The sequence below is a fragment of the Oncorhynchus kisutch genome, linkage group LG29 (assembly GCF_002021735.2).
Source record: "Oncorhynchus kisutch isolate 150728-3 linkage group LG29, Okis_V2, whole genome shotgun sequence".
Classification (NCBI taxonomy): Eukaryota; Metazoa; Chordata; class Actinopteri; order Salmoniformes; family Salmonidae; genus Oncorhynchus; species Oncorhynchus kisutch.
The window spans coordinates 13989030-14014614 of record NC_034202.2 but is presented as its reverse complement, the minus strand read 5'-3'; the positions used below and the strand labels follow the sequence as shown (position 1 = coordinate 14014614).

At 43.0% G+C, this 25585-nt stretch overlaps 1 protein-coding gene across 9 annotated transcripts in view; it reads left to right on the top strand.

Moving 5' to 3' along the window:
* The window catches only part of fcho2 (FCH and mu domain containing endocytic adaptor 2), a 101002-nt gene that overhangs the window by 6407 nt on the left and 69010 nt on the right, over positions 1-25585 (top strand). For all 9 annotated transcript variants that reach the window (XM_031808838.1, XM_031808836.1, XM_031808842.1 and 6 more), the window contains exon 2: positions 23383-23474. In XM_031808838.1, the coding sequence (XP_031664698.1) occupies positions 23383-23474 (92 nt within the window). The remainder of the gene's footprint in view (positions 1-23382; positions 23475-25585) is intronic.

Here is a 25585-nt window from a genome sequence, read left to right as displayed (position 1 = left end):
TTCTGCAGGCTCTTGTTTTGTCTAATCCTGATTATTGTCCAGTGCTGCAAGGAAAGACCTAGCTGACCCAGAACAGAGCGGCACTTTTTGCTCTTAATTGTAATCAGAGGGCTAATATAAATACTATGCATACCAGTCTCTCTTGGCTAAGAGTTGAGGAGAGACTGACTTGCATCACTTTGTTTACATACTCATCTCATATGTATATACTGTACTCGATACCATCTACTGTATCTTGCCTATGCTGCTCTGTACCATCACTCATTCATATAACCTTATGTACATATTCTTTATCCCCTTACACTGTGTATAAGACAGTAGTTTTGGAATTGTTAGTTAGATTACTTGTTGGTTATTACTGCATTGTCGGAACTAGAAGCACAAGCATTTCGCTACACTCGCATTAACATCTGCTAACCATGTGTATGTGACAAATAAAATTGGATTTGATTAGATTCTTTTTATAAGAAACATTAATGTGTTGAAAATCCCAAATTGTTTGCATAGTCAATTTACACACAGCTCTGACACACACACTTATCCCACCAGACATGCCCCCAGGGGTCTTTTCATAGTCCCCAAATCCAGAACAAATTCAAGAAAACGAACAGTACTATATAGAGCCTTTATTGCATGGAACTTCCTTCTATCTCATACTGCTCAAATGAACAGCAAACCTGGTTTGAAAAAAACAGATCAAGCAACACCTCGCGGCACAACGCCTCTCCCCTATTTGACCTAGATAGTGTGTGTGTATACATTGATATGTAGGGTACTTGTGCCTTTTTAAAACCATGTAGTTCTGTCCTTGAGCTGTTCTTGTTTTCTAATGATGTTCTGTATTATGTCATTCTGTATTATGTCATTCTGTATTATGTTTCGTGTTGAACCCCAGGAAGAGCAGCTGCTGCTTTTGCAACAGCTAATGGGGATCCTAATAAAATACCAAATGTCATGACATTGAGGAGGAGGCCTTACAGATACTGCCCATCTGTCCTAGCTTCATGCAGTCATAGCGAACCTCATGTGAGTTTACACTACAACCTTGTGTGTACTTACTTAACCATGAAACTCTCCGGTCCAGTGTGAGTCAGTGAGTTACTGTTGGTTTGACATGTTGTGACAGACCTGCGTGCTGCTGCTCTGCTCGCCTCTCGGGCGTTCTCTAGTCACATGATCCTCAGCGCCGTCGGCAGGCAGACATTCTGATGATGTCATAAGGGCATCTGGGTTTACACATGCATGTTTTGAGGAGAGCTCTCTTGCTCTCCCGTGGGCTCCCTCCCTGCCTCCCACCCATTTACAGAGGGGAAACCTTTTACAATATCTGTCTGGAGAGAGAGAGAGAAAGAGAGACTTGTTAAGCTGTCACACATACTAAAAGCCTTTGTGAGTTTGTACAGACAAGGATGTTTTTTCATAGCTTTCACTTGGCCAGTGTGAGAGTGTCCACCTGGGTTATAAGTACCGTTGGTCAACTAACTGCTCCAAGGCTTCTTCTGGCTTCGTCACTGAAGTTTCCACCACTGAAGAATCAAAGGATATGTGAACATTTGATCTAATGTTATTTGATCTAAATGTACACAAGTACAAAACAAAGTTCCTGGCCAAGCCTAGTGGGAGTGAAGAGAACCAGAGATTGCACTTTTTGCCTCATTTATTTATACAGTGATGACCAATGATGATTTAAGGAGTAGCTTCAACCAAGGATTTTAGCTGTATTTGTTTGAATGGGCAAAATAAACCATGTTCTGATTTTCCACATCTCACAAATCAAATCATGAAGTTTAGATGAGGATACATATTCTGGTCTAGTGGCTAATGGGCTCTTTATAGTCTGGTTGCTGTAACACACTTTTCTCTTCCAATCCATTTTTTTTTAGAATTACAGCAACCTTTTTTCAGTCCTGTGCTAGAGTTCTGATCTATGCAATGCAATTTTATTTTTCCTTTGTTTTGACTTGCTTAAATCCATGTTATTCGTCATTGTGTACATTTTGTGCTAGGCTCAAATGTGAAGATTGGTGCTAACGGGCTATTTCCCATAAAGATCTAGTTTAGCATAATTTGTTCTACCAAAAGCAAACGGAACACATGACACATTCTCTGTTTGAGGCCAGAAAGACAGATGGACCTGGGGCATTCCCATCCGTAATCGATATGCATCAATTTATTTGTAAAATATAGAGACCAGAATGGATCCGAGGACAACTAAACCTGTTCTATATATATATATATACACAGTGGGACAAAAAAGTATTTAGTCAGCCACCAATTGTGCAAGTTCTCCTACTTAAAAAGATGAGAGAGGCCTGTAATTTTCATCATAGGTACACTTCAACTATGACAGACAAAATGATTTAAAAAATCCAGAAAATCACATTGTAGGATTTAAAATTTATTTATTTGCAAATTATGGTGGAAAATACGTTTTTGGTCACCTACAAACAAGCAAGATTTCTGGCTCTCACAGACCTGTAACTTCTTCTTTAAGAGGCTCCTCTGTCCTCCACTCGTTACCTGTATTAATGGCACCTGTTTGAACTTGTTATCAGTATAAAATACACCTGTCCACAACCTCAAACCTCACTCCAAACTCCACTAAGGCCAAGACCAAAGAGCTGTCAAATGACACCAGAAACAAAATTGTAGACCTGCACCAGACTGTATCTGCAATAGGTAAGCAGCTTGGTTTGAAGAAATCAACTGTGGGAGCAATTATTAGGAAATGGAAGACATACAAGACCACTGATAATCTCCCTCGATCTGGGGCTCCACGCAAGATCTCACCCCGTGGGGTCAAAATGATCACAAGAACGGTGAGCAAAAATCCCAGAACCACACGGGGGGACCTAGTGAATGACCTGCAGAGAGCTGGGACCAAAGTAACAAAGCCTACCATCAGCAAGGGCATTGAAGATTAAACGTGGCTGGGTCTTTCAGCATGACAATGGTCCCAAACACACCGCCCGGGCAACGAAGGAGTGGCTTCGTAAGAAGCATTTCAAGGTCCTGGAGTGGCCTAGCCAGTCTCCAGATCTCAACCCCATAGAAAATCTTTGGAGGGAGTTGAAAGTCTGTGTTGACCAGCAACAGCCCCAAAACATCACTGCTCTAGAGGAGATCTGCATGGAGGAATGGGCCAAAATACCAGCAACAGTGTGTGAAAACCTTGTGAAGACTTACAGAAAACGTTTGCCCTCTGTCATTGCCAACAAAGGGTAATTGAGAAACTTTTGTTATTGACCAAATACTTATTTTCCACCATAATTTGCAAATAAATTCATTAAAAATCCTACAATGTGATTTTCTGGATTTTTTGTTCTCATTTTGTCTGTCATAGTTGAAGTGTACCTATGATGAAAATTACAGGCCTCTCATCTTTTTAAGTGGGAGAACTTGCACAATTGGTGGATGACTAAATACTTTTTTGCCCCACTGTATATACACTGCTCAAAAAAATAAAGGGAACACTAAAATAATGAATGAAATATTCTTATTAAAAACTTTTTTCTTCACATATTTGAATTTGCTGACAACAAAATCACACAAAAATTATCAATGGAAATCAAATTTATCAACCCATGGAGGTCTGGATTTGGAGTCACACTCAAAATTAAAGTGGAAAACCACACTACAGGCTGATCCAACTTTGATGTAATGTCCTTAAAACAAATCAAAATTAGGCTCAGTAGTGTGTGTGGCCTCCACATGCCTGTATGACCTCCCTACAACGCCTGGATATGCTCCTGATGAGGTGGCGGATGGTCTCCTGAGGGATCTCCTCCCAGACTTGGACTAAAGCATCCGCCAACTCCTGGACAGTCTGTGGTACAACGTGGCGTTGGTGGATGGAGCGAGACATGATGTCCCAGATGTGCTCAATTGGATTCAGGTCTGGGGAACGGGCGGGCCAGTCCATAGCATCAATGCCTTCCTCTTGCAGGAACTGCTGACACACTCCAGCCACATGAGGTCTAGCATTGTCTTGCATTGGGAGGAACCCAGGGCCAACCGCACCAGCATATGGTCTCACAAGGGGTCTGAGGATCTCATCTCGGTACCTAATGGCAGTCAGGCTACCTCTGGCGAGCACATGGAGGGCTGTGCGGCCCCCCAAAGAAATGCCACCCCACACCATGACTGACCCACCGCCAAACCGGTCATGCTGGAGGATGTTGCAGGCAGCAGAACGTTCTCCACGGCGTCTCCAGACTGTCACGTCTGTCACGTGCTCAGTGTGAACCTGCTGTCATCTGTGAAGAGCAGAGGGCGCCAGTGGCGAATTTGCCAATCTTGGTGTTCTCTGGCAAATGCCAAACGTCCTGCACGGTGTTGGGCTGTAAGCACAACCCGCACCTGTGGACGTCGGGCCCACATTACCACCCTCATGGAGTCTGTTTCTGACCGTTTGAGCAGACACATGCACATTTGTGGCCTGCTGGAGGTCATTTTGCAGGGCTCTGGCAGTGCTCCTCCTTGCACAAAGGCGGAGGTAGCGGTCCTGCTGCTGGGTTGTTGCCCTCCTATGGCCTCCATGTCTCCTGATGTACTGGCTTGTCTCCTGGTAGAGCCTCCATGCTCTGGACACTATGCTGACAGACACCGCAAACCTTCTTGCCACAGCTCGCATTGATGTGCCATCCTGGATGAGCTGCACTACCTGAGCCACTTGTGTGGGTTGTAGACTCAGTCTCATGCTACCACTAGAGTGAAAGCACCGCCAGCATTCAAAAGTGACCAAAACATCAGCCAGGAAGCATAGGAACTGAGAAGTGGTCTGTGGTACCACCTGCAGAACCACTCCTTTATTGGGGGTGTTTGCTAATTGCCTATCATTTCCACCTGTTGTCTATTCCATTTGCACAACAGCATGTGAAATTTATTGTACAGTTTGATTTCACAGAAGTGTGATTGACTTGGAGTTACATTGTGTTGTTTAAGTGTTCCCTTTATTTTTTTGAGCAGTGTGTGTATATATACATACACATGATCCGATCTGAGTGCGGGAAGCAGCAGAAAAGTCCATTTTTAAGCTACTTTATTAACCAGAGCTGATAAAGCGCGAGGGAGAGGCGGCAGAGTGAGGTGATGCTCTGGCAGGGTCCGCTGTGTGTATAGGCTACCGAGTGACACAGGGAACCGGGAGGAGCGAGGGAGAGACAGGAGGGAGGGAGAGAGAGACGAGAGACAGCAATCAACCAAGCCGAATCACGCTATAGTAGGCTAATACCTGCCATAGCTAGGTTATTTATCATCCAATATGATTACGTAGTAGCTACATGTCTTGACTGTAATGAAACCCGGAGAAGCTAGTTAAGCTAGCTAGATAACTAGGCTAATTGAGACTGTATGCGCTTTCTCGTCCTACAGTTACAAACAACAACTCCATTCAGAATATACAGTAGCAGCCTACCTGTTGGATCTTGGTCATTGTAGCCTATCCTTTTAATTCCATCTTCCATTGATTTATCCCCTAACATTTGCCCCAAACAGAGGCTCTATGACTGTAGCCTATTGCCGCTTTGATGACTTAGAATTGACCAACAACAAGCTACACGCGCCACTCATGAAAAGCAAGAGCAGTAGCATGAATGATATAATTTCTCTCGCCGTCTCTTCCCCCAACCCTGACCTCACACTGCAGTATTTGGATCTGTATGGGTCCTTCCAGACAAGTCAGTAAACTTTACACAGACCCTTGACAATCAGATCTGACCAGGACCCGTGACATTATTTAGAAATCTGGATCCGGGTATTCAGGTACGGGTGGATCTGTGAAGACCTCTACCACAGGCCAGCTCTTGTTAAAACTAATGCATGATTTGCTAAGTGACTGAAATGAGCACTAATTCATGATCATCAGAGTTGAGCTCTGTACTGTCTCTCCCTGCATAAGGCTCTGCAAAACCACACAATCGCCACGTCTGGTGTGCAAACACACACCAACACCTCTTACTGGTCTATAATGGTAGGTAGAGAAATGGGAATACTGTAGAGTTAGTGTAGTTGGAGGTGGAACAGACATGTTCTAATGCTATCCATTGCATAAGCAGCAATTCAGCCATAACCAAATAACTTCCTCAGGATATGGAACGTTGTGAACTACATGTGGTTATATTGGCGCAGAATGGAGGCCTCCTATTGGCATAGAATGGAATACATATATTGGAAAGCCATGCACATTTCACAGGACATAAAGCAGCATGGTGTTTGATTAGGATTATAACATCTGCCACATGTGGATATAGGATATTTGACATGTTTTGTGTCTTAATTTACGCTGCTGCTACTCTGTTTACCATTTCCTGATGCCGAAAAACTCAGTTTTTCACAATTCCTAATCAAACTCCCTATTTTAGGTCAGTTAGGATCACCGCTTTATTTTAAGAATGTGAAATGTCAGAATAATAGTTGAGAGTGATTTATTTCAGCTTTTATTTCTTTCACTCCAATACCTTGACTGTGTTGTCCTTAAGCCATTTGCCACAACTTTGGAAGTAAGCTTGGGGTCATTGTCCATTTGGAAGACCCCTTTGTGACCAAGCTTTAACTTCCTGACTGATGTCTCGAGATGTTGCTTCAATCCACATAATTTTCCATCCTCTGATGCCATCAATTTTGTGAGAGCACCTTCTGCAGCAAAGCACCCCCACAACATGATGCTGCCACGCCTGTGCTTCACAGTTGGGATGGTGTTCTTCGGCTTGCAAGCATCCCCCTTTTTCCTCCAAACATAATGATGGTCATTGTGGCCAAACAGTTCAATCTTTTTTTTCATCATACCAGAGGACATTTCTCCAAAAAGTACGATCTTTGTCCCCATGTGCAGTTGCAAACCGTAGTCTGGCTTTTTTTATGCCGGTTTTGGAGCAGTGGATTCTTCCTTGCTGAGCGGCCTTTCAGGTTATGTGGATATAGATACTTGTGTACCTGTTTCCTCCAGCATTTCCACAAGGTCCTTTGCTGTTGTTTTGGGATTGATTTGCCCTTTTTGAACCAGGAGACAGAACTCGTCTCCTTGCTGAGAGGAATGACGGCTGCATGGTCCCATGGTGTTTGTACTTGCGTACTATTGTTTGTACAGATGAACGTGGTACCTTCAGGCATTTGGAAACTGCTCCCAAGGATGAACTTGACTTGTGGAGGTCTACAACTTTATTTGAGGTCTTGGCTGATTTTCTTTTGATTTTCGATTGATGTCAAGCTAAGAGGAACTGATTTTGAAGGTAGGCCTTGAAATACATCCACAGGTACACCTCCAATTGACTCAAATGATGTCAATTAGCCTATCAGAAGCTTCTAAAGCCATGACATAAACTTCATAAACGTAAACTTCTGACCCACTGGAATTGTGATACAGTGAATTATAAGTCCCAACCGACTTGCCAAAACTATAGTTTGTTAACAAGAAATTTGTGGAGTGGTTGAAATACAAGTTTTAATGACTCCAACCAAAGTGTATGTAAACTTCTGACTTTGGACACCCCTTCAAATGAATGGATTTGGCTATTTCAGCAACACCCGCTGCTGACAGGTGTATAAAATCAAGCACACAGCCATGCAATCTCCATAGACAAATAATGGCAGTAGAATGGCCTTAATGAAGAGCTCATCAGACAGTTTGTCAAATGTCTGTCCTGCTAGAGCTTCCCATTCAACTGTAAGTGCTGTTATTATGAAGTGGAAACGTCTAGGAACAACAACGGCTCAGCCACGAAGTGGTAGGCCACACAAGCTCACAGAACGGGACCGCAGAGTGCTGAAGCTCGTAGCGTGTAAAAAAACGTTTGTCCTCAGTTGCAACACTCACTACCGAGTTCCATACTCCCTCTGGAAGCAACGTCAGCACAATAACTGTTCGTCTAGAGCTTCATAAAATGGGTTTCTTTGGCCAAGCAGCCGCACACAAGCCTAAGATCACCAATCGCAAAGTGTTGGCTGGAGTGGTGCAAAGCTCGCCGCCATTGGACTCTGGAGCAGTGGAAACACATTCTCTGGGGTGATGAATCACGCTTCGCCATCTGGCAGTCCGACAGACAAATCTGGTTTTGTCGAATGCCAGGAGAATGCTACCTGCCCCAAATGCATAGTGCCAACTGTAAAGTTTGTTGGAGGAGGAATCATTTTCTGGGGCTGTTTTTCATGGTTCTGGCTAGGCAGTGTAGCATACAGTGTACAATGACATTCTAGACCATTCTGTGCTTCCAACTTTGTGTTGGGGAAGGCCCTTTCCTGTTTCAGCCTGACACTGCCCCTGTGCACAAAGCAAGGATAATACAGAAATGGTTTGTTGATCGGCGTGGAAGAACTTGACTGACCTGTACAGAGCCCTGACCTCAACTCCATCAAACACTTTTGGGAAATATTGGAACCCCGACTGCTAGCCAGGCCAAAATCACCCAACATCAGTGCCCGACCTCACTAATGCTCTTGTGGCTGAACGGAAGCATATCCCCACAGCAATGTTCCAACATCTAGTGGAAAGCCTTCCCAGAAAGGTGGAGGCTGTTATAGCAGCAAAGGGGTGGACTAACTCCATATTAATGCCCATGATTATAGAATTAGATGTTTGACGAGCAAGTGTCCACATACTTTTGGTCATTGAATGTACCTCTGTCACTCTAGTATCACTGCACATTGTAAATATGATATTGGAACGGACTAAATGCTTTTCACTGTACTTGTGTACGTGACATTAAAACAAACTATGTTTTGCTGGCAACCGTTGCACATGTCATGAGATTAGAAGCATTGAGTGAGTTGTTGACATTTGAGGTGTTGCTACATTTGGCTGATCTCTCTCAGTGATCCGTGCATTCAAATCAAATCAAATGTATTTATATAGCCCTTCGTACATCAGCTGATATCTCAAAGTGCTGTACAGAAACCCAGCCTAAAACCCCAAACAGCAAGCAATGCAGGTGTAGAAGCACGGTGGCTAGGAAAAACTCCCTAGAAAGGCCAAAACCTAGGAAGAAACCTAGAGAGGAACCAGGCTATGTGGGGTGGCCAGTCCTCTTCTGGCTGTGCCGGGTGGAGATTATAACAGAACATGGCCAAGATGTTCAAATGTTCATAAATGACCAGCATGGTCGAATAATAATAATAAGGCAGAACAGTTGAAACTGGAGCAGCAGCACGGCCAGGTGGACTGGGGACAGCAAGGAGTCATCATGTCAGGTAGTCCTGGGGCATGGTCCTAGGGCTCAGGTCCTCCGAGAGAGAGAGAAAGAAAGAAAGAAGGAGAGAATTAGAGAACGCACACTTAGATTCACACAGGACACCGAATAGGACAGGAGAAGTACTCCAGATATAACAAACTGACCCTAGCCCCCGACACATAAACTACTGCAGCATAAATACTGGAGGCTGAGACAGGAGGGGTCAGGAGACACTTTGGCCCCATCCGAGGACACCCCCGAACAGGGCCAAACAGGAAGGATATAACCCCACCCACTTTGCCAAAGCACAGCCCCCACACCACTAGAGGGATATCTTCAACCACCAACTTACCATCCTGAGACAAGGCTGAGTATAGCCCACAAAGATCTCCGCCATGGCACAACCCAAGGGGGGCGCCAACCCAGACAGGATGACCACATCAGTGAATCAACCCACACAGGTGACGCACCCCTTCCAGGGACGGCATGAGAGAGCCCCAGTAAGCCAGTGACTCAGCCCCTGTAATAGGGTTAGAGGCAGAGATTCCCAGATTGCATTGATGGCAGGGGCGCAACTTCCTCTCCCCCTCCCCCCAGTTTTATCATTGGAATGTGATGCAAAATGAGGGAACGGTGCACTTTAGGACCATGTGGAGGCCTCTGCGTAGTCGGGTATGAAGTCCCCACCCACTTCTAATGCCAAAGTTGTGTCCCCTGAATTGATAGTGCGGCACTATAGGCTAACTGATGGAAATGTAAATTGCATAATGTGTGTGCTACTTTTTCCACTCGGTCCTATTGACTACTGTATGTGTAAAGTACAGTACTTGTTATATTTTGTTTGTTAGCAAAAATGTCCCAATGAATTTCCACTCATTAGAGAATATAGGCTAGTTAGTTGTGAACTAACGCGAGACGTACAGAGGTAGTTTGAGTGAAGCTCTAAGTGAGACTGAGTATGAGAGACCGAGAGCCATTACAATTTAGCTTGAGTTCACTACCTCCCCACCTGGCTAGCTGTCTGTGTGAGTGAAACCAGTGTTCCCAGTAGAAATACACACGTTTACACGTACGCTTGTGCACGTACACACTCCGTGCAGTCTTCATTTGTCAACTTCTCGCATGGTTATACTCTTGCCTACTTTTGTCTAACTAAGGCCAATGTTTGTTTGCTGACTGTAGCAGTGAAGCATAGCAGCGATTCCATGGTCTGGTCTCTCACTGGCAAAACAATATTCTACTGCATTTGGCATGCAAAACATTACAGAATCCATTATTTAAGCGGGGTAAAAGTAGCATGTTGTACTGTATCAGTTGCTAATCATCGGCAACTTGAATAGGTCTATTGATTCTATTTGGGTAAATGGGTACATTTATTAAAGTGATCTCTCTCTCTTTCAGCTTTCTCAGCCTCTCTCTCTCTCTCCCAGTTCTTGGGAAGCTTTGAGCCCTTTCAATTGGACATTGTGGACATCTCTAGTCTCGCTCCACAGAGGCATCAATTGATATGCACGTGCCAACCCCTCCACAGGTTATCTTTCACTGGGGTGGAGGGCAGTCTTTACAGGCCACTTACTGCCAGGCCAAGAGTAATGACTGGCCTTGAATTTCACAATGTGTGGTTAGAATTTGAATCACTCTACACCAGAGCCTTGGTCAATACGTCTCCAAATGGGGCATTTAAAGTCGAGAGCCATGTGGCACTCCTGTCTCCTAGTATCACTGAGTAAGTAGTGTTACAAAATAGCACGGTTGTTTTCAGACTCATAACCGTGACAGCTTTCCCTTGTATAGAATGTGTGTGACTGTTCCTTGCGAGTCACTATGGGGCATTGTACTGGTGGTGTGGAAAAAGCAAGAACGCCCAGACCTGTTTCCTGTGATTGTTTTTATTTCGCTTTTGTATTCATTTTTTTCTTCTATACTGCTGCATTCCAGTAGCACATAATATTAGCCCTTCCTGTTGCTGTAAAAAAAAAAAATTGAGTTTTATTTTGTCTCCGACTCTCTCTACAATCTTAATTTCTCTCTTTTCTGCCTCTGTCTCTCACTCTCTGTAGCTCTCTTGGTTATCTAGTCATTACGGTGACTAAGGTCTGGGACAGCCACGGTCTTTACAGTAGTTGGCAGACATTGGACACAGTTTGCAGCTGTTAGCCTAGGGTATGTAAAGCATGGTGTGTGAGTCATGTGCTAAAGTCATACTATTGATTATAGCCACAGAGCTGAGGCCCGTGCTGAGTCCGAAATAGCACCCTGTTCCCTATATAGTGTACTACATTTGACTAGAGCCCTGTGCAGTGACATTTCAGACAACAGACTGGACTGGTTTAAATAACACTATAACAAGAAGTCCATTTCAGACCAATGCTGTTCTGTCTGCAGGAAACTACAGGGCACTGCAGAGATGTCAGAGATGTCTTTTTCTCTCTTGTTTCTGTTCGCATTGCAAATATCTATCCCCGTATGCACTAGGCTGCAGGTTCGTTTGGAATGAGCCTTGCATGACCCTTGACCTCTCGGAGGGGATAGGTAGGAGGGGGCACACAATATGGTGGAATTAAATGAATCCTTGTGTTAAATGAGCACAGCGGGGTGTGATGATGATGTATGACACCGATACAAAGCGCTGACTGTGGCCCTGTTCAGGACGCAACCAGGAAGTGGCTGTGTGGCAGTCAAGGGTTATTTCAGTTGATGAGGTGAAACACAGCTGGTGCACAGATGGACGAATGAGGGTATTTCATATCTATGCTGTGCCAGGGTTGATGGTTTAACCAAATAATTGGTTTCTGTCATACATTCTCTATAAACTGCTTACAGGGTAAGGAAACCAATATGTAATATTTTGTCATTTGGGTTTACTTTCCCTTTAACATTGGGTGTCCTTAAAAAATATATATGCAGGTCAACCTGGTAATATCAGAATGTAGGATACAGTTCCTTCAGATTATATTCACACCCCTTGACTTTTTGCACATTTTGTTGTATTTCAGCCTGAATTTAAAATAGATTAAAATGAGTTTTGTTTGTCACTGGCCTACACACAATACACAGAGTTCACAACCTGCTACACTTGTGAGAACAATCCATAATTTACGAGATTTGTCAATTTTTTTTACCATTGTCTTTTGTTTGGAGTGCTCCATGTGAGCAATGAGCATGTGTCTGGTTTCTCTGTCCTGGTAATGATGAGGGAGTATGCGTACCTGAGCATTTATAGAAGTACCTGGCCTGCTGCGCGAAAATGTGTATATATATATATATATATATATATATATATATATATATATATATATATATATATATATATATATATATATATACATATATTCCGAATTCTATATTAAAACTATAGCTCCACACAGTAAGCTATTACAGCAGTCTCCCCCTCGATAGTCACCATTCCTTGGTGTGAAAGAGCAATAGAATTTATTGGCCTAGTGCTGCATTGGCAGACGACACCATTCGGTATACTTCTGGACCTTCCTTGGACACTGTGCTATCTAACCTCCAAACGAGCTTCAATGCCATACAACACTCCTTCCGTGGCCTCCAACTGCTCTTAAACGCTAGTAATACCAAATGCATGCTTTTCAACCGTTCGCTGCCTGCACCCGCACGCCCGACTAGCATCACCACCCTGGATGGTTCCGACCTAGAATATGTGGACATCTATAAGTACCTAGGTGTCTGGCTAGACTGTAAACTCCTTCACTCACGCCGCCAAACTTACCCTAGTAAAACTGACTATCCTACCGATCCTCGACTTCGGCGATGTCATATACAAAATAGCTTCCAACACTCTACTCAGCAAACTGGATGCAGTTTATCACAGTGCCATCCATTTTGTTACTAAAGCACCTTATACCACCCACCACTGCGACCTGTATGCTCTAGTCGGCTGGCCCTCGATACATATTCGTCGCCAGACCCACTGGCTCCAGGTCATCTACAAGTCCATGCTAGGTAAAGCTCCGCCTTATCTCAGTTCATTGGTCACAATGACAACACCCACCCGTAGCACGCGCTCCAGCAGGTGTATCTCACTGATCATCCCTAAAGCCAACACCTCATTTGGCCGCCTTTCGTTCCAGTTCTCTGCTGCCTGTGACTGGAACGAATTGCAAAAATGGCTGAAGTTGGAGACTTATCTCCCTCACCAACTTCAATCATCTGCTATCTGAGCAGCTATCTGAGCAGCTAACCGATCGCTGCAGCTGTACATAGTCTATCGGTAAATAGCCCACCCAATTTTACCTACCTCATCCCCTTACTGTTTATATTTATTTACTTTTCTGCTCTTTTGCACACCAGTATCTCTACCTGTACATGACCATCTGATCATTTATCACTCCAGTGTTAATCTGCAAAATTGTAATTATTCGCCTACCTCCTCATGCCTTTTGCACACAATGTATATAGACTCTCTTTTTTTTCTACTGTGTTATTGACTTGTTAATTGTTTACTCCATGTGTAACTCTGTGTTGTCAGTTCACACTGCTATGCTTTATCTTGGCTAGTTCGCAGTTGTAAATGAGAACTTGTTCTCAACTAGCCTACCTGGTTAAATAAAGGTGAAATAAAAAAATAAAAATAATCTGAGTTCCAGCCCTCATTTCTTTAGCCGTTAATGGATCAATGTGTCCTTATGGCAGGCTGGTGATCTCGCATTGGTTGACTTTATTATTAAATCTGTCGTTCTGTCTCTGAACAAGGTAGTTAACCCACTGTTCCTAGGCCGTCATTGAAAATAAGAATTTGTTCTTAACTGACTTAAATAAAGTTTAAAATATATATAAATAGCTCAACTCATGAGCCGCCTATGAAGTCGTCATAAAATAATCGGCTCCACGTTTCCATGGTTGGATTTTGCCTATAGGCTACTTTGAAGCAAGGTAAGACATGCCTCATAATAGGAAATAAAACGTTTTCTGTTTTCAAAATGCATGCTGCCTCAAGCTCACATTGTAAGGTGTGGGTGACGCGCTGATAGCCTGTTGCATGCACCTCAATGGTGCTTCAATTACAAGTATAAAAATAATCATAATTAATCGTACAGCTAAAACTTTTTAAACAAATGATTGCATTTAGAATTGTTGCACAATAAATGGGTTTATAAAAGCACATGTTTAATCCAGCAGCAACCAGCTGAGAAAAAAATAGTCTCTGTCTGTGTGATAGTTGTGAACAAAATTATGCAAATTAACCTATAGACCAATAAGCATGACGGTCAAATGTATTTCCATCGACTGGTATTTCCATTTAATGACTAAAAAGCATTATTTCGCAAAGGGATTATTTGAACGTCAAAAGTTGTATTTATCAGCCAAAAGCCTGAAATTGGCGGCTAACCGAAAACCTGCCCGAGACGCAGCTCAGTACTACTTGTCAGACATAAAGAACTGATATGATGTGCCTTCAGAAAGTAAATATGATTTATTCCACATTTTGTTGTGTAACAGCCTGAATTCAGAATGGATTACACCCCCCCCCACACCACCAATTTACACACAATACCCCATGATGACAAAGTAAAAACATGTTTTTAGAAATGTTTGCACTTTTTCTTAAATTGAAATATCAAATGTACATAAGTATTCACACTCCCGAGTCAATACATGTTGGAATCACCTTTGGCAGTGATTATAGCTGTAGGTCTTTCTAGGTAAGTCTTTTAAGAGCTTTGCACAGCTGGATTGGACAATATTTGCACTTGAATGTTAAATTCTTGAAGAAGCACTGTCAAGTTAGTTGTTGATCATTGCTAGATAGCCATTTTCAAGTCTTGCCATATATTTTGAAGTTAAAACTGTAACTAGGCCACTCAGGAACATTCACTGAACTCTTGGTCAGCAACTCCAGTGTATATTTGGCCTTGTGTTTTAGGTCATTGTCCTGCTGAAAGGTGAATTAGTCTCCCAGTGTCTGTTGGAAAGTAGTCTGAACCAGGTTCTCCTCTAGGATTTTGCCTGTGCTTAGCTCTATTCTATTTCTGTTTTATCCTGAAACAATCCCCATTCCTTAACGATTACATGCATACCAAGTGGTGTAAAAAGTACCCAATTGTCATACTTGAGTAAAAGTAAAGATACCATAATATGAAATGAAATTCACCCAGGTTGTCAAGAATATGAATAGTAAAGTACAGATACCTCAAACTACTTAAGTAGTACTTTAAAGTATTTTTACTTTACTATTTAAGTAAACTTTAAGTACTTTACACCACTGTGCATACCCAAAAGATGATGCAGCTACCACCATGCTTGAAAATATGAACAGTGGTACTCAAGTGATATGTTGGGTTGGATTTGCCCCAAACATAACTCTTTGTATTCAGGATCTGAAGTTCATTTCTTTGCCATATTATTTGCAGTTTTACTTAAGTGCCTTATTGCAAATAGATGCTTCCTTCTTTTGACTCGATTATTTCTGTTTTTATTGTGGCATAACTACAATGTTGTTGATCCATCTTCAGTTTTCTCCTATCAAAACCATTACACTTTGTAACTGTCACAATTGGCTATTGTGAAATCCCTGAGCAGTTTCCTTCCTCTCCAGCAACTGAATTGGGAAGGACACCTGTATCTTTGTAGTGACTGGGTGTTGATATACCATCCAAATTGTAAACAATAACTTCACCATGCTCAAAGGGATTTTCAATGTCTGCTTTTAATATTTTTTTTTTTTACCCCATCTACCAATAGGTGCCCTTCTTTGAGAGGCATTCTAAAACCTCCCTGGTCTTTGTGGTTGAATCTGTATTTAAAATTTACTGCTCGACTGCTGGACCTTACAGATTATTGGATGTGTGGGGTACAGAGATTAGGTAGTCATTCAAACATCATGTTAAACACTTTTTGAGTCCATGCAACTTATTATGTGACTTGTTAAGCACGTCTTTTTACCCCTGAACTTATTTAGGCTGACCGTAACAAAGGGGTTGAATACTTATTGACTCGAGATTTCATTTTTTCAATATTTTTTATTAATTTGTACAAATTGTCTTATTTAAGATTCTCTTTGAAGAGGTAAAGTTTCAGCTGTTTTCAGAAGATGGGCGGAGACTCTGCTGTCCTAGCATCAGGGAGAAGTGGGTTGTTCTTAGTTCACAACCATGCTTAAACCACATCAGAAGGAGGAGAAATACACTGCTCAAAAAAATAAAGGGAACACTAAAATAACACATCCTAGATCTGAATGAATGAAATATTCTGATTAAATACTTTTTTCTTTACATAGTTGAATGTGCTGACAACAAAATCCCACACAAATTATGAATGGAAATCAAATGTATCAACACATGGAGGTCTGGTTTTGGAGTCACACTCAAAATTAAAGTGGAAAACCACACTACAGGCTGATCCAACTTTGATCTAATGACCTTAAAAGAAGTCAAAATGAGGCTCAGTAGTGTGTGTGGCCTCCACGTGCCTGTGTGACCTCACTACAATGCCTGGGCATGTTCCTGATGAGGTGGCGGATGGTCTCCTGAGGGATCTCCTCCCAGACCTGGACTAAAGCATCCGCCAACTCCTGGACAGTCTGTGGTACAACGTGGCGTTGGTGGATGGAGCGAGACATGATGTCCCAGATGTGCTCAATTGGATTCAGGTCTGGGGAACGGGCGGGCCAGTCCATAGCATCAATGCCTTCCTCTTGCAGGAACTGCTGACACACTCCAGCCACATGAGGTCTAGCATTGTCTTGCATTGGGAGGAACCCAGGGCCAACCGCACCAGCATATGGTCTCACAAGGGGTCTGAGGATCTCATCTCGGTACCTAATGGCAGTCAGGCTACCTCTGGCGAGCACATGGAGGGCTGTGCGGCCCCCCCAAAGAAATGCCACCCCACACCATGACTGACCCACCACCAAACCGGTCATGCTGGAGGATGTTGCAGGCAGCAGAACGTTCTCCACGGCGTCTCCAGACTCTGTCACATGTGCTCAGTGTGAACCTGCTTTCATCTGTGGAGAGCAGAGGGCGCCAGTGGCGAATTTGCCAATCTTGGTGTTCTCTGGCAAATGCCAAACGTCCTGCACGGTGTTGGGCTGTAAGCACAACCCCCACCTGTGGACGTTGGGCCCTCATACCACCCTCATGGAGTCTGTTTCTGACCATTTGAGCAGACACATGCACATTTGTGGCCTGCTGGAGGTCATTTTGCAGGGCTCTGGCAGTGCTCCTCCTGCACAAAGGCGGAGGTAGCGGTCCTGCTGCTGGGTTGTTGCCCTCCTACGGCCTCCTCCACGTCTCCTGATGTACTGGCCTGTCTCCTGGTAGCGCCTCCATGCTCTGGACACTACGCTGACAGACACAGCAAACCTTCATGCCACGGCTCGCATTGATGTGTCATCCTGTATGAGCTGCACTACCTGAGCCACTTGTGTGGGTTGTAGACTCCGTCTCATGCTACCACTAGAGTGAAAGCACCACCAGCATTCAAAAGTGACCAAAACATCAGCCAGGAAGCATAGGAACTGAGAAGTGGTCTGTGGTCACCACCTGCAGAACCACTCCTTTATTGGGGGTGTCTTGCTAATTGCCTATAATTTCCACCTGTTGTCTATTCCATTTGCACAACAGCATGTGAAATGTATTGTCAATCAGTGTTGCTTCCTAAGTGGACAGTTTGATTTCACAGAAGTGTGATTGACTTGGAGTTACATTGTGTTGTTTAAGTGTTCCCTTTATTGAGCAGTGTATAATGCATTTTCATTTTAGCATGTAGTTACCCTATAATGCAAGTGTGCACCAGCCGTGGGACTGTTGTTTGGTAGCAATGTTTCTGTAGCGCCCATGTGATTGCAGAGTTTGCAAAACAAATGGCCATTGGATAGATGCAAATAATCATGATGTCATTTTGCCAGGTAGGCATAAGCTACTTTGTAGTCATCATGGACCTCAAATCTTGAGTGGACAAGTGACAGTGACCGCATGGAATTCAAATTGACAGGTGAGAGAAGGGGGCAAAATAGAAAATCTCAGTTTAGGAGAAATTAGTAGCCCTGTGCCATCGCCGCGACGACAAGATGCTCTCGGACTATGAGAACACATAAATGATGAGAGATCAGCTGGAGTAGCATTGTTCTCATGGGGTAATCCATGTCTCCATCAGAAAGTCTAGGAACTTTAAGGTGACAAAGGCTGAGATGAGCTCATCCTTGTTGACCACTGATTGGCAGTTCCAAAGGCTGCAGGAGACTAGGAAGTCCACATGCGTTGTGTGCGCTGGGATGAGTTTGCTCATTTCTGCCCTCTGCTGGACAGACCTAGTCTCTGCAACAGGATAGCCCTTTGCTGCAGGAGGATGTTGCCTCGAAGACCTGATCTTAGGCCAGTTTTGTGTTTGACTGCCATAATTTGTTGGGGTAAAATTATGGCACTGTAAGGTATTCCTCAAACGACCATTGAACTTCACTAAACCATAGCCAACTATTCAGAGGAAAGCATGAGGTTTGGAAATCGTTGTTTATACTTTTGGCACAGTGAATGTTGTTGTTTATTTCAGCTCAGTGAAGTTTGCACATATAGCCTATTTTGGAAATATGCTAAACAAAAATATAAACAATTTCAACGATTTTACGGAGTTACAGCTCATAAGGAAATCAGTCAATTGAAATAAATTCAATAGGCCATAAACTATGGATTTCACATGACTGGGTATGGGATGCAGCCATGGGTGGGCCTTGGAGGCCATAGGCCCACCCACTGGGGAGCCAGGCCCAGCCAATCAGAATAAAAAATTTCTTCACACAAAAGGGCTTTTTTTTTTTACAGACAGAAATACTCCTCAGCATCAGAACAACCATCCCCCACACCCCACCCCCAGATGATCCCACAGGTGAAGAAGCCAAATGTGGAGGTGCTGGGCTGGCGTAGTTACATGTGTCTGCGATTGTGAGGCCGGTAGGACGTATTGCCAAATTCTCTAAAATGATGATGAATGGTAGAGAGCTTATGGTAGAGAAATTACATTAAATTATCTGGCAAAAGTACTGGTGGACATTGCTGTGGCATTGTGTGACAAAACTGCACATTTTTAAAGTGACCTTTAATTGTCCTCAGCACAAGGTGTAATGATCATGCAGTTTTTTTTTTGTGTATTTTACCCCCCTTTTCTCCCCAATTTCGTGATATCCAATTACGATCATGTCTCATTGCTGCAACCCCCCAACAGGCTCGGGAGAGGCAAAGGTCGAGTCATGCGACCCCAGAAACATGACCTGCCAAACCATGCTCCTTAACATCCGCCCATTTAACCCGGAAGCCAGCACCAATTTTTCGGAGGCGAAGTCAGCCTGAAGGCGCCCGACGCACCACAAGGAGTTGCTAGAGCGCATTGAGCCAAGTAAAAGTCAGCTGTGTCAATTAGCCACATCCCTTCGAGCTCAGCCAATTGAAATAAAGAAATGATTAAACATAAACACTTTGCTGTAGAGGTTTGAGATGGTGGATAAGTTCTTAGAACTGTTGAAGGTTTGTAAGTGACCGAATGAATAAATAGGCTACATAGACAAAACACAACTTGCTCTTCAATAAATAATTGGAAGAAATACCTTCAGTATGTGTGTATGATCAAACCAGAATGTCTTTAGGTGAGGAGCCGCTTCCCCACGTGTATGAAATGCAATATCTAGCTAAGGACCTCTGCATCACCTGTGCTCTGAATGTGTTGAATAGATACCTGGTCACTTTAGCTCTACTATTTAGGCCTACTACTCAAAACAGTTAGAACTTTTATATTCATTATCTGTGTATATATATGTATGTGTGTGTGTGTGTGTGTGTGTGTGTGTGTGTGTGTGTGTGTGTGTGTGTGTGTGTATATGTATGTATGTATATATATATACACACACACACACACACACACACACACACACACACACACACACACACACACACACACACATTTAGCCATTGATTCTTAAAGGGAAAAAAACTAAATGTCTCACAAGCTTATTTTAACTGTCTATGAGAAGTCTGTCCATAGTAAAGTGCTGCTCTGCCTTTTTAACAACAGGCTCTAGTTTTGTCGCACCTGGACTACTGTTCAGTCGTGTCGGGTTAGGTGCCACAAGGAGGGACCTCCAAAATGACAATTGGCTCAGGGCAGGGCTGCACGGCTGGCCCTTAAATGTACACCTGAGAGCTAACGTTAATAATATGACTGTCAATCTCTCCTGGCTCAAGGTGGAAGAGCGATCGACTTCATCACTACTTGTTTTTGTAAGAAATGTTGACATGCTGAATGCACCAAGCTGTCTGTTTAAACTACTAGTAAACAGCTCAGACACCCATGCATACCCCACAAGACATCCCACCAAAGGTGTCTTCACAGTCCCAAGTCAAGAACAGACTATGGGAGGCGCACAGTTCTTTGTAGAGCCGTGGTTACATGGAACTCTATTCTACATCCGGTAACTGATGCAAGCAGTAGAATCAGATTTTTTTTAACTGATAAAAATTCAGCTTATGGAACAGTGGGGAGAGACACATGCATAAGACACGCACTCTACACATACGTACACATGGATTTTGTATTGTAGGTACAGTGGGGCAAAAAAGTATTTAGTTCTCCCTCTTAAAAAGATGAGAGGCCTGTCATTTTCATCATAGGTACACTTCAACTATGACAGACAAAATGAGAATAAAAAAATCCAGAAAATCACATAGTAGGATTTTTTATGAATTTATTTGCGAATTATGGTGGAAAATAAGTATTTGGTCAATAACAAAAGTTTATCTCAATACTTTGTTATATACCCTTTGTTGGCAATGACAGAGGTCAAACGTTTTCTGTCTTCACAAGCTTTTCACACACTGTTGCTGGTATTTTGGCCCATTCCTCCATGCAGATCTCCTCTAGAGCAGTGGTGTTTTGGGGCTGTTGCTGGGCAACACGGACTTTCAACTCCCTCCAAAGATTTTCTATGGGGTTGAGATCTGGAGACTGGCTATGCCACTCCAGGACCTTGAAAGGTTTCTTACGAAGCCACTCCTTCGTTGCCCGGGCGGTGTGTTTGGGATCATTGTCATGCTGAAAGACCCAGCCACGTTTCATCTTCAATGCCCTTGCTGATGGAAGGAGGTTTTCACTCAAAATCTCACGATACATGGCCCCATTCATTCTTTCCTTTACACGGATCAGTCCATGTTGATGTTTCCACCCTCACAGTAGGTATGGAGTTCTTTGGCTGCAACTCAGCATTCTTTGTCCTCCAAACACAACGAGTTGAGTTTTTACCAAAAAGTTATATTTTGGTTTCATCTGACCATATGACATTCTCCCAATCTTCTGCTGGATCATCCAAATGCTCTCTAGCAAACCTTAGACGGGCCTGGACATGTACTGGCTTAAGCAGCGGGACACGTCTGGCACTGCAGGATTTGAGTCCCTGGCGGCGTAGTGTGTTACTGATGGTAGGCTTTGTTACTTTGGTCCCAGCTCTCTGCAGGTCATTACCTAGGTCTCCCCGTGTGGTTCTGGGATTTTTGCTCACCGTTCTTGTGATAATTTTGACCCCACGGGGTGAGATCTTGCATGGAGCCCCAGATCGAGGGAGATTATTAGTGGTCTTGTATGTCTTCCATTTCCTAATAATTGCTCCCACAGTTGATTTCTTCAAACTAAGCTGCTTACCTATTGCAGATTCAGTCTTCCCAGCCTTGTCCAGGTCTACAATTGTGTTTCTGGTGACATTTGACAGCTCTTTGGTCTTGGCCATAGTGGAGTTTGGAGTGTGACTGTTTGAGGTTGTGGACAGGTGTTTTGTATACTGATAACAAGTTCAAACAGGTGCCATTAATACAGGTAATGAGTGGAGGACAGAGGAGCCTCTTAAAGAAGAAGTTACAGGTCTGTGAGAGCCAGAAATCTTGCTTGTTTGTTGGTGACCAAATACTTATTTTCCACCATAATTTGCAAATAAATTAATTAAAAATCCTACAATGTGATTTTCCGGATTTTTTTTTCTAATTTTGTCTGTCATAGTTGAAGTGTACCTATGATGAACATTACAGGCCTCTCATCTTTTTAAGTGGAATTACTTGCACAATTGGTGGCTGACTAAATACTTTTTTGCCCCACTCTATGTGATAGTAGAGTAGTGGCCTGAGGGAACACACTTACTGTGCTGTGAAAAGTGTTATGTCATGTAATATTTAAATTGTATATAACTTCCTTAATGTTGCTGGACCCCAGGAACAGTAGTTCCTGGTAGTTACAATTCTCCAGCCTCATCCCTCAGCTATTTACCAAAACAGAGGCGGGGTGGTCACTTTCTTATTGTTTGAACTACAGATCGACATTTTTAAACTAGCCAAACAGACAGTTTTACACATGTCCACGGCATATTAATTATTGAGTGGTGGTGTATAGGGCTGGCACAATTACTGTGTAACCGACGGTTACAGATGAAGGCCGTCATGAAAATAAAATAACCGTTAGTTAAAAAATAATATATATATTATTTTTTAACTAACAGTTGACTGAAGATGGATGTTTCTGCGGTACATGGACTCTTAACGTGATGAGACTTTGTTGCTCCTTGCTGAAACAGAAAGGTGCAAGCAAGGTGCAGTTATTACAAAAACCGTGGCCATTTGCCTGGCCAGTTACCAGCATCCAAAATTCCATGACCGTCACAGCCCTAGTGATGCATTTTTAATGCATTTTTAAATCCCCGTGGTGCAACTGGACACCCTTCTCCAGAGTAGTGATGGTTACTGACACACAAACAAACACTGTCGTCCACTGTCACAGATGGGGCCACTATCGACACAGTCTGACTGTTGAAGACCTATCATCAACCTGCTCCATCGACGTTATTCGGAACATGTTTAATCTATGGGGATTGTAGAAATGTTTTAGGCAGCATAGAATCGTACAGGGACCGTTAGAAGTATTCTAGGGACCATAGAACTCTGTTAGGGACCATAGAACTGTATAGGGAGCATAGTAGAACCTGAACACTATGGCCAGGATGACTATGGTGGACCAGTCAAGGCTGCTGAGGATGCAGCTGACAGCCATGCAGACCATGAGAACGCTGATAGTGGAGAATGCCAGCGCGGTAAAGCATGGAGGAAACGCTTAACTCAAAGTCAAGGGAACACTATAGAGTGTTTGATGTTCTCAGTGGATTTAGGCTTACTGCCTACTGGTATTTCAGTTTACTAACCATCTGTTTGTTGTTGTTTTTTTACCCCAGGGTGAAAAAAACAATGGATTTGATGTCCTCTACCATAACATGAAGCATGGCCAAATCTCCTCCAAGGAACTTACTGATTTCATCAGAGAAAGGTACGTTGTTGGTTAGCCTGGTTCCACATCTGTTTTATGCTATCTCATGTGCTAACGATGGTTGTAACCAGGCTATGGGGTTTTCTTAGTTAAACTTCCACTCACTCTCATTTTGAGCCTTTTAACCCAATGTTGTATTTCTCATCACAGAGGTGAATTTGAATCTCGAGGCTTACTTTCAAAGTTACTCAGCCCTCTTTTTCTAGTTTACCTTTGAGTTGACCATCTGTTTAAACATTTCATGTTCAGTCTGGCTTTCTCTCAGTGCAGGTGTTGTTTTCAGTCTTCCAGTTCAATGGTTATGCAAATTAAATGTTGGGGATTTTCTGTTTGACTTGTTATTTGGCATTCGTTCATAGCCTAACCCTAACTTGAGATTCACACGCATCTCAAGATTTGCACCCATTTGCCATTGACATCGATAGATGATTTATAGACACAGAAGTTTCTCAAGACTTTATGGAACCTATTTTCAAATTTTTTTCCCCCAACATGCTCACTTTTTCATTAGTAACCAAATTACATTCTCAAGTCAATCAATCACTTAAAGTAGGTTAAAATAATTGTGAGACTAGGGCTAGACAACCTATTTGCTGTAGAGGGAACCAGTGTTGTAGTTAATCAATCACTTGACTTATACACTAAGTGGGAAAAACATTAAGCTGGTTCCATGACATAGATTGACCAGGTGAAAGATATGATCCCTTATTGATGTCACTTGTTAAATCCACTGCAATCAGGGTAGATGAAGGGAAGGAGACCGGTTAAATAATGATTTTTAGGACTTGAGACATGGATTGTGTATGTGTGCCATTCAGAGGGTAAACAAGACAAAATATAAAGTGCCTTTGAACGTAGGTGCCAGGCGCACCGGTTAGTGTCTGTCAAGAACTGCAACTCTTCTGGTTTAGTTCTTCACGCTAAACTGTTTCCTGTGTGTATCAAGAATGATCCATAGATTAGGTCCTAATGAATTTATTTCAATTGACTGATTTCCTCATATTTTTTTAACCTTTATTTAACCAGGCAAGTCAGTTAAGAACACATTCTTATTTTCAATGACGGCCTGGGAACAGAGGGTTAACTGCCTGTTCAGGGGCAGAACGACAGATTTGTACCTTGTCAGCTCGGGGGTTTGAACTCGCAACCTTCCGGTTACTAGTCCAACGCTCTAACCACTAGGCTACGCTGCCGCACCTATATGAACTGTAACAGTAAAATCGTTGCATGTTGTGTGTTATATTTTTGTTCAGTATATTTATATTTAACTGCATTTAGCAGCACCACATTTCCCCCTAAACCTGCCACCGCGGCTGAAAAACATCCTAGGGGAAGCACTGGTTCCCTAATGATGAAAGGGTGGCATGAGTGGAAAAAAGGGTGGCATGAGGGAAAAAGTGATGATCACATTTCTGTGTGGGCCAGCCTGGCCTGAAGGTAAGCATTCGGAATTCCTGTAGAATTTGATGGTGGAATTCCTGTAGATTTTAGAAGATGAGGTTATAAATATAGAGCTCAGACACAATGCAAGACATCTCAAGGTGTGAGAGGAATTGGCAAGAAAGGTAGGATTAAGGTCTTGTTATGGTTTAGACACTACAGTTATGCAGTCCACTAGGCCAGTGTTTTACACTGTATGGTGTGGCCTAAATAGGCCTAAGCCTGTGTGAATGGGCTACACCGCAGACACCTTCCACAGCAAATTCTCTGTGTTGAGTAGAGGAGCTAAAGGGGACTGTAATGGGTGATATGAAATGCTGCAATATTCATCTACTTTCTCCACAGACGTTTGTACTCACCAAAATGCATTGAGTATACCAAACATTAGGAAATACCAAATTCTCTAAAATGACGTTGGAGGCAGCTTATGGTAACAATCATTCTCTGCCAACAGCTCTGGTGGACATTCCTGCAGTCAGCATGCCAGTTGCACGCTCCCTCAAAACATGAGACATCTGACAAAACTGCACATTTTCGAGTGGCCTTTTATTGCCCCCCCCCCAGCACAAGGTGCACCTGTGTAATGATCATGCTGTTTAATCAGCTTCTTGATACCTGTCAGGGATGTAAACAAATTTGTGCACAAAATGCATATGGAACATTTCGGGGAT